This window comes from Cetorhinus maximus, chromosome 8 (genome assembly GCF_964194155.1).
Source record: "Cetorhinus maximus chromosome 8, sCetMax3.hap1.1, whole genome shotgun sequence".
NCBI lineage: Eukaryota > Metazoa > Chordata > Chondrichthyes > Lamniformes > Cetorhinidae > Cetorhinus > Cetorhinus maximus.
Window position 1 is genome coordinate 121487427 of NC_135886.1, and position 19145 is coordinate 121506571.

Sequence of the window (19145 nt, forward strand, 5' to 3'; positions counted from 1 at the left end):
CTGACAAACTATTTAATGCTGCGCCTTGCCACAATTAGTCGAACACAATCGCTTTATTTCATGCCATGACACAAATGAAATGGCTTTGCTCCAAGACAGATAATTTTCGCAGCTTTAGAGTTTGGAAACTGCGAATTGTTCACACAGTGGGTTACGTGCGGAGGGCATATCCAGGGAGTTATTAATTGCAGTCTGTCCCGGGTACTGTTACTTAAAGCTCCAAAAACCCAACCTGCATCTGTTCTCTTTGTCCTCTCAGCAAAAATCCTTAATTATTTGATTAAAATATGTTTTTTATTGCATTTTTTTATTGAAAGCTTAGATTTTGTTGGCATCTGATCATTAATTTCATTACCAGCCTCTTTAGTAGAAGAGGAGCTTTATAACTTGCATTCCGCTGAATACATGATTTTATTCTCCAGGGTTCTATTGTGCTAATTTAGCGTTCTGATTGTAAGTATTAAGTTGCAGCAAGTTTGCCAAACGAGAGGAAGTTTGTGTTTTCACGGTTTGTGATGCGCCCTCACTCCTCTGAGAGTCTCCAGCGTTCGTCCAGGCGTCTTGTTTCAGGCGGACTTATGTTGGCTGTATGAAATCTTACATGTGTGAAAGGGGGTTTGAAATGAGTGGTGGTGATGGTGGTGGTGGGGGGAGGGGGGGTGGGGGAAAGAGGGGAGCTGGTGGGAGGTTAAAAATCACCATCCGTTCCCCAATGATTGATTCGCCCCAACTGGTTGCCTTCTGACTGCGCTTTGCAGAGAGTGTGGACAGAGCTGAATCCCGGACAAGACTTGTGAAAGGGCCAGCAGCCCAGTGAGGGTCGCTGCTGAGTTACTGTTACCTCCTGCAGCTCACTGGAGCTCGGCCACCTGAGGGATTTCAGAAACGCTAAAGTTACATTTGGGAGAAAAAAATGAAAGTGTGAACATCAAACACTGAGGCAGTGTCTCCTCATTAGGCTATCAGAGAGGGTTGGTCATATGAGGTTCATTGTCTAACTCCAGCACTCTGCTGCCCAGAAACTCTCTCTCTCTCACACACACACACACACAGTCCGTATTGAACTTCTCATCACAAGGTGCTTATGTTGTTTTCTCTTTTTGTTTTAAGGGGTGGATTTTGAAAAAAAAAATCGCTCATCTACCAAAGTCGGAATTGAACACGCCAACTGATTATTTGATCCGAACTTAGCCTCCGTGCTCCGGGGCTGTTCCTCACACTTGAGCACGTTTGAAAAGCTGAAGGATTTCATCATAAACCACCGAGAGCGCATCGTATTAACCCGCTCTGGATCCTAGCCGGGCTCCCATGCAGTCAAGGGGGACAGCATATTAATATTCATCCCAATCCTGCGGCCTTAACCGATCCTGGTAAGTCATCCCTTATTGTCAATGAGATGAGATGTGGCCGATTTCAGATCGCGTTCTCTTTCCTTGGCTGTTAAGTGCTATTAACAGATCCACTCGGACAGAACCGATGTCATGTGTGAAATCCTCTGGTATGGTCAGGATTGAAGCCGCGAGTAGGTAAAGAGATAGAAGATTAAACTATTCAGTGGCCAATATTGTGATTCGGTTATTTAGTGACATTAATGTAAAATTCTACAATGCATTTGAGAACTGTTCATGACATGTACCTTTCTATATATATATATTTATATAAAGCACGGATGACAAGCATTTTACCAGTATGTCGCTTGCAGGTCTTTATAATCAGGAACTAGAATAAGAGCCGGTTATCTCAGACCTTGGTCAGCTTTCGCCAGCGACACACCAAGAAAATACTGGATGCCATCTCCAGTAACTCAGGCTAAGTTACAGCACACTGAAAGGTCGGTGAGACAGGCTTCAGCACTCAAATACTGTTTTGGTCAGCCAGGCGAATCTGGAATTTCCCGCCCATGTCAGGTCGAGCGGAGGTGGAAATCGCTGTAATTTAGGTACTTGGAATGTGATATCACATCCGAAAAAGATAAATACAGGAGTGTAGCAAATCAGTTGTGCGCACAAGTTTTGAAAAACACAATGTGTTTTGATTTCAAACACAATTAACGTCAATTGACCCCTAAAGTCCTGTCTGAATATTATCTGGAATGTTTACTGACAGTAGAATAGGGAACGTGTGTACGGGTATTAAAATTATCCCCTAGCTCCCTTTAGTTTAGGTGGGATTATAGATAAGCGCAGTAAGTCAGGAAAGTAATTTTGGGGAAATTGCATAAATTCGTTATTTCAGGGCGCCACTGGACTGACAATTGAAGTGTGGAACACACGGACTGAATTCACGGAGTCTGTCCTGAGAGAGGTGCGATGCATTCGAGACTGTGAGGAATATTGGGATCTGCGGAGTGATGTTCTAAAAAGTCCGGTCGTAAATGCATACAGCCAACGTCTTTAAACTTAAGAATCCAGGACGATATGCGTAATAGCCTTAAATATGCCATGCGTGCATTCAGCGATGAATGTGCGGCAGGATGTGTGTGGAATGTGTTTAAAAATACGCAGTGATTTATTTTGGAATGAAAGTAACGCGTGTCTGTGGGATTTGTTGCGCAGCCTGGGTCTCTTCGACCAAATTTAAAAAAAAGGGGGTGGTGGGTGGCAGGAAGGGGCTGCACCTCAAGTTTTAACTCAGTGACGTTTCCTTTTCGTCCAAAGCACACATACCCCGTTTGTTTGTTTTTTTTTTCCAGAGTAGCTCTGTTGAACTTTTCCCAGTCGCGTGGAAGGATGAGAGCGATCTGGAGATTGGCGAGCAGAGAGGAATTTGGCCTCGTCCTTTACTGCGCTGTCATGTTCCTCAAGGTGGAGGCGGGCAAGTCTGAGCAGAGCAGACGTAAGTCCGGATGAATACCGTTTGCGCTGGTTCTTTCACACTTTCCGCTGGGTGGCCAAGGGGGCTCTTCACTCCCAACATCAACAAAAGATGCAAGAGATACAGGCGTGTCCCCAAAGCAGGGTTCATGTCCGCACAGAGCTCGCCCCCGAACTGCAAATATGTTATTTGTTGTTTCAGAGATTACCTACTGTTACTGTTTCATTCTGTTCCGAGACTGCACGGCGGCTGCAGGAGCCGGGGAGCCGGCTCCCAGTTGCTATGGCAGAGTGGACACTGAGAAGCCAAAGCTCATCACATTCTTCGCCCTGGAGTGAGTCCATGGTCACGCTTCGTCTTAATTTTAGCCCCAGTGCGAGCCCACCCGCTGTCCCCAAACCAACCCGGACCTCACATAAGACCATCCACTCTACTGGGCCCAATCTCCAGGTAGGGCTGTCAGCCTCACCCGCTACCACACTGCAGGGCTAACGGTTTCACTCGGGAACACCATTCCCATCTCAACACCCCCAATGGCCCGACACAGAATTATCGCTTGTACGTAACATAACTAACCCTTGACACAAGGCTGTCGGTTCTACTAACTTTATGCCAAAGTGTAGGGCGATGTGTGCCTGAGAATCCCGGTTTGGGTCACCTTCATTGATGTTATGGTGAATGTTCCACTTCGCCCTGTTCTAACTCACAGCAAAAAATGCAAAGTTACCGCGTCTGCTCCTGGGTGACCAATCTCAAAGGACGGGTTCGGTTTCTAACTGGAACTAAGGCCCCAAACTCGAAATAATCCTACTTCTGCTTAAATTCGCACTCAATGTTAAATAGTCCTGCAGTTTCCCATAACTCTGACCCGAAACCTCAGTGAAGCGCTCCTTTCTACTGGTCCTAACCATGTATCTGATCCTAATCCGAAATAATGCTGCAATTTCTGCCAACTCGGATCCTAATCCGAAATAACGGCTGCAGTTCCTACCCAACAAATCCCCAATCGCAGGTTTTTTTGCGAACCCTAAACCCAAATTATGTCAGTGATCCTGTTTGGTCGGAGCCTTTGCAAGAAACTGACGTTTGACGTTCAAGATGATGCTTGAGTTTTGAGTCAGGGGCTTGATTGAAATATTCTCTTTTTTAACAACAATTAAAAGAGAATATAAACATGGAAGGGCGCGGGATTTGACATCTAGAGCACTCTCGGTTTAGTCGCATACTTGTCTTGGGACGATGTTTTAACTGTACCAGTTTTGTGAGTTTGCCGGTGTGTGTCAAACAGAATGACGGTATTCAGTGACACAGGTAAAACACTGCGGCTGCTGCGGCTCTCGGTGTTCAGGTAGTGTCTAGGTGTGCTGCTAAACTGATGCGCACTCTGCCAATAAACCGCAGCCATCATTTGCTGACTGCTCTTGCCTGGCCAGTGAGTTAAGGGCATGTAAACCTGTCTGTTTGTGGGTGTTTTGAGTATGTTTACTTGTTAGCAAAAGAACCTCATTTTATTTAAAGGGTTATTCGGGGCAAAAGTTATTTTAACATTGTTCAATACCTCGGGAAACCGGGCGGGAAATGTGAGCGCCTGCCTGGGCATTGCGGAATGCTGTGAGTTGATGGTGCTGTCCATTGCTTCATTACACCTGACTGATGATGATCTCCCACATTTTACACTTAACAGTGCCTGACACTGTATGGTCAGATAGACTAGATCCTAGGCTCTGGGAACATCCCAGGTTGGTTTCTGTGTCTCTTCAAGGTCCTTGTGATTCTGTTCAGTGTTAATGAAATGTAGTCATCATCAGGTCGGTGTTTAACATGAAAAAAGGCGTTGACTTGCCGATTGTTACATTTCCTCCCCAAACAGAATCCGACACATTTTGCGTGTTCCAAGATAAGAAGTACCGGATGGGAGAGAGATGGCACCCTTACCTGGAGCCCTATGGATTCGTCTATTGTATAAACTGTCTTTGCTCGGAGGTACATCGCCATCATCCTTTTCTTCTCTAGAACCGAAGGGTCCGGGAAGCTGGGAGGCGGTGGGGAGCCGTCAAAGGTAGCAAATAAATAACAAATCCAGTTGAGAAAGTACCAGGTGGAGTGCTCAGACACTGCGATATGTGCAGCCAAACAGAAATAGATCGAAACCCAGTCACATTAGAAACCCCAGCCGTGTGGACTTTACAAGCTTGGCGATAGTTTAACCTTAGCCTCCTAACAGCTTGCAAATGCTACGTTATAAGTATAAAGGGTTTCCCCCTTTTCGTAGGCAAGCTGCGTTTACCAGTAAAATGATGTGGAGATACAGCTTGAGCTAATCCTGGTAAAATCACTTTTAAAATGTGGTTTCCGGAGCCCAGACTTCCCTAACCCGAACCCTAACCCTAACCCTCACCCCTTGATTGTGGTCGCTTTTGACGAAGTAAGAATTGATGAGACCAAGTGTCCAGACCACTAGAAAGTGACCCCCGGCATGTGCTGAGTCCGATAGTGTAAGTAGAAAGGTGCGGAGGATCGTTCAGGCTCAGGGGTTTGAAACTTAATTCGCGAGCGCACCCGTACAACTGGGACGAACTTCACTTTGACAAAGGTTTTTTAACAGATCACGACAGCAAAAGCGAATAAGTCGGAGACGAAAACATTAAAAGACAACGAGGCGAGTTGACAAACTAATATTCAACTAATTCTGGAGGCTGCACACGAGACAGCCTTTTAGAAATGTTATACGTTTATATGGCTTTTATGTTAAATTTTATGCATTAAGGTAATATTGCAGCAAAATAATGTTCTTAATGTGTGTTCGAAATGCCTCCGGATGAACGCACCCTGAGCACATTTGTCACCCGCGACCCTTTAACTGGGAATCCTGGATGAGGTTGAATTGTAGATAACCCAATTCAAAGGCGCGTTAGCTTTTTATACGGTGCAGTCTCTGAATGTTAATGACTAACACGGGGTTTATGTTTCCAGAATGGGCACGTGGCCTGCAATCGAGTGAAATGTCCGAGTATCCACTGTTCCAGCCCTGTGACACTCCCACAGCAGTGTTGCCCTCACTGCTCACCAGGTAATAATAAGGACCCAATTCCCCTCTTATCTTCCGCATAGGCTCAGTCAGGGTTTATGCGATAGTGCGCGGAAGGGAAGAAGCGGCTTGGAGTCCCATCCCCTGTTCGGTTTCATTTATATGGACCGAACGTTTGTGCGAGTTTATCAGTAATTTCTAGAAGATTGGCAGAAAACACTGCCATTTAAAAACCTGCTGTACGCATCGAATTTTAGGACAAGAGGGTTAAGCTGTCGCCTGCGCCTCCATGTGAAGCAGTTTGCGGTGTGCTTCGATGTGAAAAATGACAGTCTCCATCTTGGCCAATCCATGGCGCCAACACCCTCATCTCCAGATTCAGAATTTACATTGCAAGTTTTGGCTGATGGATAAGTGTGTGGATACATTCTCCCACCACTTAGAATGTGCATGTATCCATTGAACAGCCTAGAAACTTAACATTTTGGATGGAGAAGTATGAATAATGCGCTGCCTTACCCATGCATTCTCAGAGTTCCATTTCTGCTTTACTTTGTCACCAATTAGACAAGGTCAGTCTTCAGTATAATTCTAACCTGCAGCCTGCAAATTGGAACAGGTAGGGGCTAGTCCATATAGGTAGATGTAGTATAACTATAACCTAATTACTAAATATACACACACACATTTTATGGGGTACTTTTCCATTGCTGTAAAACTGCTGAAAATGATGGTTGACCGTAAAGTTTATCACACTTTAAGTGAAGAGCTAATATTGTCACCTGAGATTTACTGTCATAACTTTAACAGAAGACCCAGTTCACAGAGTTTTGTACCTTTAAGTATCCAGCCACAGAAGATATGATCATGCACAGACTGGACATTATTTTAGCAAATGTAGAAAGTAACTGCCTACTATGGTATCACATTCATTAGGACTGTGGGAGACCTGTTAAGGAATCAATACTCCCTTTTGACTCACAATTATAGAGATCAGTTATATTAAATAGCCACTATCAGAAGAATCACCATAGTCATAAGCAAATCATTTCTTTGCAAAATTCACATTCAGTTCCCCCCCAGTTGCAAGTAATAGGGAGAAATAAGATAATATTGACTGATGAGCCCAGATATCAAAGGGTGAAAATCATTGCTGACAGATAGCTCATTATTCTTTTGGAACAATATGTTTGAAGTGAGACCTGAATTATCTGTGTTAAGCGCTCTTTTACAATTATTTTAGTTAATCCATCAGGAGACATGCATTACATATGCACAGTGCACTGGACTCCAAGCACACAGCTTGGCACAAACAAACAGTAACACATGTACAGATAGATGCATATAAAAAGATACACATGTTTTAATGGGTATAACTGGTGGATGTTGGCCTTTCGCCTCGATAGTCAGGATTCAAACCTAGCAGAATGACGGGATGAAAGTTGGTTCTGTATGTTGTTTCACAGGCCCTACATTCAATGGGATTGGACAGTATCATTTTACCAGGGATGGGTCTGCTGCATAAAATCACCTGAGAATTCAGAAATCATGAACATTGGGTCTGGCTTTTTTCTGTGACACTAATGATGTAACGAACAGTACTCATTTTTACTTTTACATAAATTGGACAGCAATTTCTGGCAAGTGCACCTGGGAAGTTAAAGGTGAAAATGCAGAAGTTGCTGTCTGAGATCAGCTCCTCCATAAGTTGAGCAAAAACAGCATCTCACTGCCAGGCTCACCATTCCAATGTATTAAGCAACATAACGTTACAGCATTGGCCTTGTAAATATGGATTAAACTCACCACAAAAAATTAAGGCTGTATAATCTAAAGTAAGTACCCTTTGAGCAGCATGTTAATTTTTAATTAAACAACCTCTCTGACACTGATTGGAAACTTTACAAATGTGAAGTCTCATTGCTTGAGCTTTTAATTAATTAAAAACATCCATTTCTCTTATCTCTCTTGCTTAATATATTCTTTCTTTCCCTCCTTTTATTTCACTTTCTGTACCTAATTTGACATTGAATTCACCATTCTAGCTTATATTTCCTGATTCTGACTCTGCGCTGTTCATTCAGTCTGGGGGGAATATATATAAGCAAAACACTGGGCAATATTTTCCCCCCGTTGAGGGGGATGTGCAGGAGCGGGTGTAGGCGGGCGGGTTCCCGATCGGCGCCCCCACTAGTGGGGGGGGGGCGCACCGCCATTTTATGTGGGTGGGCCAATTAAGGCCCACCCAGCCTGACGTCCGCTTCGAAGTGCTGTGTGCTCCCTGTGTGGACAGTGGAGGGGGGGGGTTCCCTGAGCCGGGAGTGCACTCTTTCGCGCAGCAGGAAAGAGTGCACGGATCTCCCTGAGGTAAAGTGCCGCCTGAGATCGCTGGAAGTTTCAAAAATTTTTAGAAATGTGAAAAAAAATTCACTGTCACATCAGCTGGGACATGTCAATTTCTCTTATTTCAACATTTTGTAAACATTTAAAATCTCTCATGAAACCTCATCTCGCCCGTGGATGTTTCGTGTTTTTTCAGAAGCCTGCATGGGCTCCCGGCCTGCCCGCCAACCTTAAGGTTGGATGGGCAGGTCCATTGATTACCTCAATTGCTTTATTAGTGGCCTTAAGTGACCTTTGACAGGTCGGCGGGCCCGCAGCCAACTCGGCTCCGCGCGCGCCGACCTGAAAATGCAAATGACGTGCATTTTATGCGTCAGCGAGCGGGCGCCCCCTCCCCTCCCTCCCCCCACCAGCTTGCTGACAGGAAGATGCAGCCCTGTGGTGCTGGAAATGTGAAATAAAGACAGAAAAATGCTGGAATCATTCACCAGGTCTGACAGCATTTGCGGAAAGGGAAACAGAGTTAACATTTCAGGTGGACGATCTTTCTGCATCAGTTTAGTGCAAAAGCTTTTCTGAAGTATGGGGCAATTTGCTGGGCAGAAAGGTTCCCAAATATTTTTTAAAATGCACAGGCTTGTGGATATTGTGGGCACCAGCATACCTCGTCCATTACATATCACATCACAAATCTGACAACTATACAAGACCTTTCTGCAACTTTAAAGATGATTAAATGTTTTAGGAAGTGTTAAATACACTTTTCATATTTCATAGTTTATGAAAGAGCCTCAATAGTATATTATAACAAGGGGTTTTTCATGCAATTTTCCTATTAGAGTAGCCATATCTGTGTGTTTCATGTCAGTGATTAAAGCACAGCAGACTGAGGAGATTAACACTCGCCCAGAAGAAAAATATGTAACATCAATCCTAAATGTGAAGACATAAATGAGAGTGCAAGCTAGATGGACTGAGTTTCCCCTTCTTATACCTAGGATCTTATATTCAAACAGTTTTTAAAAAGAGTCATTATTAACTTTGCAGTTTCAAGAATTTATGGTGCTTCCAAAGCTTTCTGGCCCAGTTTTGATGGCAGCTGATGACGTATCAAATGTCTTAAGAGGAATTGAAGGGCTTGACTGGGTTGGAACCTTGATTTTTGTGCTGACACGAAAAGTAATCTCCTATTCTCCATGTACAATTTAAATTAATAACCTTTCTCCACATGAGGAAATATAGTGATCCAATAGATGTTTTCAGATGACACCATGAAGTCAAGCTTTATGGTTCCTTTGGAGACAACAGAATGGTGGTAAGATGGAGGTAACATAATTGAAAGCTTTTGCTGCAGTGTTGTAGACTTTTCAAATTAATTTCACATCCTGGCTAAGCTTGAATACATACTCAGACATGCTGTTACAACATATATTACTTTTATCTTTGATGCAGAAGGTTGCTAGTTATTGAATCGATTTTGAAGATTTAAGTTGTAGTTAAATCACAAGGTACAGTAGCAGTGCACCCAAGCTGTAACCTCAGAAAACATCCACAACTGTAACATACCATACCAACCATCCTTGTGGCTTTTGTGAGCCACATGGTGACAATTAGCATCAATTTAAAGAGTGATTTGTGGTGTAGGCCATTATAGATATTAGATAGCCAAGGCTTTCATGGTTTCTGTAGAGTGACGATTGCAAAATGTAATAATACCCAATTACTTTGTGTTGCTTAATTAAGATAAAAATACTTCTGAATCATTATTAAGTACAATGATTAATAATGTATTAATTAGACATATAAACCATATAGACAAAAGTGGCAGCATGTTTTGTAAGATTGCTACATATAGATAAAAATTAAAAAGTTTTGGAATATCCTTCATCTAAAGAGGGAAAATTACTTGAAAACAATCTGGGTGTAGTAGGCTAGCATTATTAGTACAATACTAAATCAAATCATAGCATCTTATGAAATTGAATCAGTAAAGTAAATAAATGCCTAACTAATTCAGGGAAGAGATTTAGCCTAGACATGAATGTGGTCACACACTATCATGGTAAAATTGGACATGGGCAGGGCGCAAAAGGCAGAATCTCCTTTGCTGACTGCTATACAACATGCGTGATATTCAGTTCTGAGCATATGGGATGATTTCCTTTATCGGGTGAGGTGGAGAATACAAAAGCAGGGAAGTAATGATGGAACTGTTTAAATCACTGGTTAGGCCACAGCTGGAATTTTGTGTACAGTTCTGGTCACCGCTTTACGGGAAGGAGATAATTGCTCTGGAGAGAGTACTGAGGAGATTTACATGAATGTTGCCAGGGTGTGAAAATTGCAGCTATGAGGAAAGATTGGATAGGCTAGGGTTGTTAGAGCATAGGAGACTGAGGGGTGACCTAATTGAGGTGAACAAAATTATGAGGGGCCTGGATAAAGTAGACAGGAAAGACCTGTTTCCCCTAGCTGAGGGGTCAATTACCAGGGGGTATAGATTTGAGGTGATTGGTAGAAGGGTTAAATGGGACACGAGGAAAAACTTTTTCACCGAGAGGGTGGTGGGCGTCTGGAATTCACTGTTGAGGCTGAAACGCTCAACTCATTTAAAAGGTACCTAGATATGCACTTGAAGCGCTGTAACCCGAAAGGCTACAGACCAGGTGCTGGAAAGTGGGATTGAAGCTGAGCAGCTAGTTTCTTTTTTCTCTTTTTATGGCCAGGGCAGACACAATAGGCTGAATGGCCTCTTTCTGTGCCGTAACTTTTCTATGGTTCCACCGGTCTGCAATGGTTTGTGAGGGGCAATACGTGGTGTTGCAATGAATTAGGAATCCTATCCTAATTCAGAATCACTGAGTAAGGCAGTATCATCAGGGAGGAGTTGCAGCTAGGATGGAAGTCAAGGAGGAAGAATGTCTTTGTGAAGAGGGGTTAGAGTTGAAAAAGACTTCTCTGAAGGAGAAAACTGCCTCTTTGGAGGGGATAAGAGTTTGGGGAGAAAAAAAGTCCATGTGGGAACTGCAAGTAGACAACCCACATTGCAAGGCAGATCTATTGCAGTACAAATGTCCAGTACCCACGATGGGTGTAGAATGCAGTGTGCAGAGGTGGCATTTCCTGGGACTGAACCTCTGTCCCTTTAATCGAGCTGGGACCAATGTGCTCACATGAAGATTAACCAGTGCTATGGAGGAGGGTTTCAAGTCATTTAGTAGGGGGATGGGCAAAAGAGGAAACAATTTAGAGGAGAAACAAGGTGTACAGAGGACTAAGAAAGACAAATCGTGCTAGGACAAATAAGAGTTCAGAAATAGGAAGGTTCAGATGGGGCAAATGTATGTAGTCAAAGATGGATTCATGGGGTTACAGTTTCAGGATAAGGGGACCATCATTTAGGACTGAGGTGAGGAGAAATTCCTTCACTCAAAGGGTTGTACATTTGTAATTCTCTATCCCAGAGGGCTGTGGATACTCCATCACTAAATATATTTATGACTGGGGAACGGGCAGGAGAGTGGAGTTGATTCTAAGATGAGCCATGATCATATTGAATGGTAGAGCAAGCTCAATGAGCCATATGGTCTTCTCCTACTCATATTTCTTGTGTTTTGTAATTTTGATTTTTTGGATTTGGAGTACATGGGCTGGATTTAACACTCCCCTGCTGTTGGATTTGAAGGCAAGGACCATGTTAAATACAGGAGGCAGCCTGCTGCTGCTTACCTGCCGCTCCTGTCCCCACTGCAATTATACCAGCGCTGGATGTGGTGTCAGGTGACCTGCTGGCTAGTGGTCCAATTGAGGCCTTTAAGTGGGCAATTAATGCACTTAACTGGTGGCAGAAAAGGCCTATGCCAAGCGACCAGCCTGGCTAGTTTCTCTGTGTGGGCTGGTGATGGGCAGCGGGAATTTCCCTCCTTAACCAGCCCCCTGGGCTTATTGGAAGATCCCCAAGTTGTAACACCACCCCATGGCCTCTCAATCTTGGGCTTCATAAATAGAGACACAGAGTACAAAAGGAAGCTTTGATAAATCTTCATGAAACACTGGCTCAACCTCAACTGGAGGATTTTTTTTATCCAATTCTTGGCACTGCTCTTCAGGAAGGATGTGAATGCCCTTTAGAGAGGATGCAGAAATATATATGAGAATGGTTTCAGGAGATGAGGGACTTCAGTTATATGGTTAGACAGCAGGATCTGAGGTGTTTCCCTTAATGAAGAGAAGGTAGAGAGGAGATTTGATAAAGGCGTTCAAAATCACGAGGAGTCTAGACAATGAAGATAGAGAGAAACTGTTCTTACTGATGGAAGGGTTGAGAACCAGAGGACACCGATTTAAGGTGATTGGCAAAAAAAACAACGGTTGCATGATGAAAATTTTATTGATGCAGCAAGTGAATAGGATCCGGAATGCCCATCTAATATCAATACTACCTCCTCCTTTACTGCTACATTGGCAGCACCTCTTCTCTGGTGAAGGCAGATGCAAGGTATTAGTTTAATATGCAGTAAGAATGTGGAGGCAGATGCAATCGGCCTTTCAAAAGAAAATTGGATAAGCACCTGAAGGGGAAATAACTTGCAGGGCTTCGTGGAGAGGCAAGGGAGTGGAACTAGCTGAGCTCTTCTTACAGAGGGCAAGCATGGTCTAGATGAGCTAAAAGGCTTCCTTTTGTGTTGTAACATTCTATGATTCTAAGAGGGGGAAGATTTCCTGAAATGTGTATTAGATGTGTTTCCAATCCCATGAGGAAAGAAACAGCGCTGAATCTAATTATGGGAAATGAAGTGGGGCAAATGGGGAATGTTTCAATAGGTGACTATTTAGGGAACGATAATCACAATATCATCAGATTTTGAATACTTATGGAAGAGAACAGAGAACAATCAAGTGTAAAAATACTTAACTGGAGAGGGATAATTTCAGTGAATTAAAATGAGATCTGGTCCAGGTAGGTTTGAATCAAACGTTGGTATGTAAAATAGTAACTGAACAATGGGAGGCCTTCAAAAAGGAGATAGTTCAGGTACAGAAATAAAATACTGCAGATGCTGGAAATCTGTAATTAAAAACATAAAATGCTGGAAATACTCAGCAGGTGGAGAGAGAAATAGATTTACTGTTTCAGGTTGAAGATGACCCTTCATCAGAGTAGTTCTGCTTTTACTTTAGTTCTGGTACAGATTAGGCAAAAGCCTACAAGTGGAGAAAGAATGACATCCAAAGCTGGAGCTCCATGGATGATTAAAGATATAGAGAATAAAATGAAACAAAAAAGGAGGTTTATGACAAATGTGAGGCTGCTAGTAAATAGATAGCAAGTAGAGAACCAAGCTGAATACAAAAAGTACAGAGTAGATCAAAAAAGTGTTATAAGAAGGGCAGAGAGAGAGTATAAGAATAGATCAGCAGTAATATAACAGGGAATCCAAATGTCTTTTATATACATATAATTAGTAAAAGGATAATCAGTGAAGGGTGGGGCCAATAAGGAGCCAAAAAGGAGATTATCTTGTGGAGTCAGGGGGCATGGCTGAGATACTAAATGAACTTTGCATCTAGCTTTACTAGTGAAGAGGATGCTGCCAATGTAGCAGTAAAGAAAGAGGCGCTATTGATATTGGATAGGATAAAAATATTGAAGAGGAGGAACTTAAAAGGTTGGCAGCAATCAAACAGAAACATCATCCACTCTAGCATCTAGGTTTCTGAAGGAGTAAAAGTCAAAATGGTGGAGGCTCTAGCCACATCCTTCCAATCATTCTTAGGTGTGGGAATAGCTTCAGAGGATGGCAGGATTGCAAATGTTACATCCTGGGTCAAAAAAGGGAGAGGGATATGTAATGTAGTGCAATGTAATGACAACCATCTGTCTGGGGAGACGATGGACTATGCCCAAGGCATGTGTCACTTCTGGATTGAGCATTGTCTGCTGTGGCTATAGAGGCCAATTCATGACTGGCAGTCCCTTCTGCAGATGGCACAGATGAAGAGCCTTGGCCCAAAGCCCACTGATGTTTTTCCTTCTGGCGGGCTCTCTTTTCCGTCATCTGGTTGTTTCCTTTACCCTCTGCATTTTCCACGCCCTTCCTCACTGCTTGCCTCCAGGCATTCCGGTTAGCAGCAAGGAGTTCCCATGCATCGATTCCAACCCTGGTCAACTTGAAGCCTTGCTTACAGACATCCTTGCACCGCAGACATGGGCGACCTGTTGGTCTTCTCATACCAAGCTCGTCATACAGCATGTCTTTGGGGATGTGGCTGTCACCCATTCAGCTCACATAGTGAGTCACTGCTGACTCAAGAGGGCAAACATGCTGGGGATCCCTGCACACTGGTGTACTTCCATATTCGGCATTATGTCCTTTCAGGAGATTCCAAGTATTTTTCTGAAGCAGTGGCGGTGAAAGCTGTTCAAGAACTTTTCTTGACTTGCAAAAGTTGTCCATGCCTTGCTTCTGTAAAGGAGGGTGCTGAGAACACAAGTCTGGTACACACGGAGCTTTGTATTTTCAGTTAGTTTGCTGTTGGCCCACACTTGACTTCTCAACTTTGACGTGACAGCTGAGGCCTTGACAATCATGGTGCTGGTTTCAGCATCAAGGGGCAGGTTGCTGGTTATTGTTGATTCAAGGTATGAGAAGCTGTCGATGACCTTCAAAGTGGGTTGTCAATGCTGATGGAAGGTGGAATCTCTACATCCTGGTCCATAACTTTGGTCTTCCTGATGCTGATTGTCAGTGCAAACTCCTTGCAGGCCCAGGAGAACCAATCTATAAGCTGTTGCAAGTGTTCTTCATTAGGGAGAGGGATAAATCCGGCAATTAAAGGCCTGTTAGCCTAATGTCGTTGGTGTGGAAAACTTTAGCGACAATAGTTCACAAAAAAATGAATTGACATTTGGAAAACTATTGGCACATTAATGAAAGTCAGTACAGATTTGCTAAAGGCAAATCATTTTTGACAAACTTGATTGAATTTTTTGGTGAACAAAGGGCTGATGAGGGTAGCATAGTTGATGCTGTGTTTATAGATTTTTAATCAAGTATTTGATAAAGTACCACTGGATTCCACTTAAGATTAACTTTATGCAAAATTAAAGCCTGTGGAATTAAAGGGACAGTGGAATGTATTTACAAATTGGCAAAGGGACAGCAGTGCGGAGTGGTGCAAGTTGTATTTCAGACTCGAGGAAAGTATACAGTGGTGTTCTACAGGGGTTGATATTAGGAATACCGTTCTTTTGATATATATTAATGACCTGGACTTGGAAATACAGGGTACAATTTCAAAGTCTGCAGATGTCACAAAACTCAGGAATGTTGGACGGGATTTTCCAGCCCTGACACCGGTGGACATCGTTACGGGCGGGACGGTAAAATTTGGAGAGCCATTGACCTTTTACAGCTCTCCAATTTTTCCTGTCCTGCCTGTGCAATGTCCACTGGTGTCAGGGCTGGAACATCCCGCCCATAGTTCAAAAAATGAGAAGGTTATTAACCGACCTCAGGAGGACATAGCCCAATGAAATGTGCAGACAAAGGCAGATGAAATTGAATACAGAGAAGTGATGCATTTTGATAGGAAGAATGACGAGGGACAATATAAACTAAATGATCTAAAAGGGAGTGCAACAACAGCGAGACCTGGGCATGTATGTACACAATCTTTGAAGGTAAGCTGAAAAGACTGTTTAAGGATGCAAATTGAATTCTTGGCTTTATTATTAGTGGCATGGAGTGCAAAACCATGGAGGTTATGCCAATACATTGATTACATCTCAGGTTGTGGGTTCCATTTTGGGCAACACACTTTAAGAGTGGAGATTTACTAAAATGGCACCAGGAACTAGGGACTTCAGTTACTTGGGGAGGCCGGAGAAGCTGAAGGTGCTCCCCTTGGAGTACAGAAGGTTAAAAGGTGCTTTGATACAGGTTTTCAAAATCCTTGGAATGGTTTTGATAGAGGAGAAACTTTCCGTGGCAGAAGGGTCAGTAACCAGAGGACATAGGGTTAAGAGAATAGAGAAAACAATCAGAGGGACAGGAGGATTTTTTTTTTAACATAGTGAGTTGTTGTGATCTGGAATGTACTGTCTCAATGGACAGCAGAAGCAGATTCAATGGTCATATTTAAAAGAAAGAGGAATGGGAGTTTTACTAAAGAGCACAGGCAGGATGGGCCGAACGGCCTCTTTATGTGTATCCTTCTTTGAACCTGAACACTTTTATCATTTATGTAACGCATGAAAAAATAATGTAGCAATTGCATTCGGACTAACACACAATTTATTCAAGTCGTTTAAATTCTGCTACAGAGCTAGTAAAGCCGTCACAAAACGAATCAAATATAATAAATGTTGATTTTATAGGACTCTGCTTTTTCGGGGAATGTGGGATGTGTTTAAATGTAGTATTCCTGCTCTCTCTGTTTAGTTGCCATCGAGGGCCGTTTCCTGGCATCCGCGTTGGACGCTTGGCACCCGTTTCTAGCTGACTACACGTCACACACCAATCGCGTTCGATCCTCATAACTCGCCTGATTAGAAACACATTGACGCTCACTCCCTCCAGGGATAGGTATTTTAGAAAACATCTGTACCGCTCACTTAACAACGGCGCAGACGCCCGGTGCAGCGAAGACACGTGCACATAACATTGCAATGCGTCCTCACGCCCACCAGCTTTTCGGAGCATTGCAACGTCTGGCGGCGAATCTGGACGAGTCTGCAAAATGCAGCAAATTCTGCTGAATGCGGCCGTTCCCTCCGCCACACGCAGGGCGACCTCTTGAACGGTTTGTGCGTGACATTTTTGCTTATATATAGCAGCAATATTTTCAATATCAATTCCGAGGTATATCCCAGTCCAACAGATAATGATTGGCTAATAAAACAGAGGCTGAATAATAAAATATAGGTATGTAGGAGAGCGTTATGCCAAGCAGCTAGACAGTGCATTTCGGGATTTGTAAGTATAACATACCTTGTAGTGTGGTGCACACTGTACTTATCATAAAGTAGGTGTAACATTGTAGCAGTGACTGCACTTCCAAAGTAAATCGCTTTGGGAGAACTAAAGTTATGAAAGGCGCTATAAAAATGCAAGTTCTTTCAATCTTTAGCACACACGGATACCACTGATGCAATGTGCAGGTGTATTTTTTGTGAAGACATATCTGAACCACATTGGATTAAGTGACTATTCATTGCTGTGTCTTGATTGATTGTAAATGATTTGATGTGGATATGTGCCATTTTTAATGCCATTTCCTCCCCTCTCCAATACAGAAGAGCATCATATTCCGGCAGCTGCTAAAATCATCGGGAAATCATGTGAATATAATGGCACCAGCTATCAACATGGAGAGATGTTCGTGGCTGATGGGCTATTTCTGTCCCGGCATCCAAACCAATGTGCACAGTGCAGCTGCTCGGTAGGTACCCATTCTGCCAAGGATCGCCACAGATGGATTGAAAACAAACCTTCATCCTGACCAGAGAACTCACACCACATATTCGTTTACCAGCATTTTAACGCAATCTCAAGTAGTCTTTATACTTTTTATACATCTGTGCTTTTTGGAAAAAAAAAATCATTCATGGGATATGGTGTAGCTGGCTAGGCCTGATTGCCCTTGAGAAGGTGGTGGTGAGCTGCCTTCTTGAACCGCTGAAGTCCATTTGGTGTAGGTACAGCCACAGTGCTGTTAGGGAGGGAGTTCAAGATTTTGACCCAGCAACAGTGAAGGAAGGGCGATATATTTCCAAGTCAGGATGGTGAGTGGCTTGGTTGGGATCTTGCACGTGGTGGTGTTCCCATGCATCTTCTGCCCTTGTCCTTCTAGATGGTAGAGATGCTGGGTTGGTGAAGTGCTTATGGAGGAGCCTTGACAAGTAGGTAAAAAAGGTAGAACACAAATCACCAGTCAGAATGATGGTTTATCTTTACCTGGTTCACAGTATCACATTGAGTTTTGTTTGTAGCTAAAGCCTGTGTATCACAAATTAATTTGACTGCTGCTCTTTTAAATAATACCCGACCTTGTTCGCCATCGACATTACAATGGAAAGTAAGCAACTGAGTCTTGAGCAATTATATCTCTGTAGCTTGATATAGTTTGAAATAACGGGATGTGGGTCTAGATTTAAAAAAAAACGAATAAAAACCTCATAGAAACCGCTGAATAGGCATGTTGCACTTCCAGCCTGAGCAATCCCTTGCAGTTTTTACATGTTGAATTTTCGAGTCCCCAGTACTACTCCCGCAATGAGGTGCCAAAACACACGTTGGCTTATGGAAATTTATTTGCGAGATTGTTTTTCACTCGCTAGAGTGTCGGGAATGCCAAATTGATGGCGCCAAATTAATAGAAACATGTCATGTTAGCCAAGCTATTAGGGCGGGCGTCGCACAGAGCTTTCTTTTTATATTTACTTTTGCGCGAAAAAAAAATGAGGGCATAAATTAACTCTGTTCACACCCGGACAAGCAACGGGAATCTAAAAGAAGCTGGTGGGAGTTGATTAGAAGCAAGTCGAACACAACGAGCAACTTTTACCTATTGGATTCACGTATCATTGAACGGTTTTACTGCGCGGTAATACATTTTGTTGCAGGTGTGCTATTCTGTAGTAATGTCATCTATCAGGTACAATAGATTGCCTAAAGCTTTAAAAATATGCTTGGCACAAATATTTTAAAAAAAAAGCTTATTCTTAAGAAAAACAAGACAAAAGACTGGAACATAGTTATGTTCAAATTGGCTCCAAGTCATATATACCACTGAGAATATCCTCTGCAGCAGACTCCACCTCTCTTCAGCCTGAGGTCAAATACTGCTTAACAACACAAAATAGAAGCCCAGTTTCTGCACAAAAGTATTACTCTTTCAACATTTTGAAGGTTTAATTACAATGATACATTTTCTTGTGCAAGGCAAGCGATGCTAA

At 43.0% G+C, this 19145-nt stretch overlaps 1 protein-coding gene across 3 annotated transcripts in view; it reads left to right on the forward strand.

The window, feature by feature from the left end:
• Positions 1-570: 570 nt before the first annotated feature.
• The window catches only part of chrdl2 (chordin-like 2), a 62567-nt gene continuing 43992 nt past the window's right edge, over positions 571-19145 (forward strand). The window contains exons 1-6 of one of the 3 annotated variants that reach the window (XM_078547517.1): positions 571-587; positions 1111-1370; positions 2693-2835; positions 4685-4797; positions 5788-5884; positions 17484-17629. In XM_078547517.1, coding sequence (XP_078403643.1) covers positions 2730-2835; positions 4685-4797; positions 5788-5884; positions 17484-17629 — 462 coding nt within the window. In that variant the 5' untranslated portion in view covers positions 571-587; positions 1111-1370; positions 2693-2729. Of the gene's footprint in view, positions 588-729; positions 972-1110; positions 1371-1471; positions 1527-2692; positions 2836-4684; positions 4798-5787; positions 5885-17483; positions 17630-19145 lie in introns of those variants that run through there. The other 2 variants (XM_078547516.1, XM_078547515.1) reach the window with 2 other exon arrangements.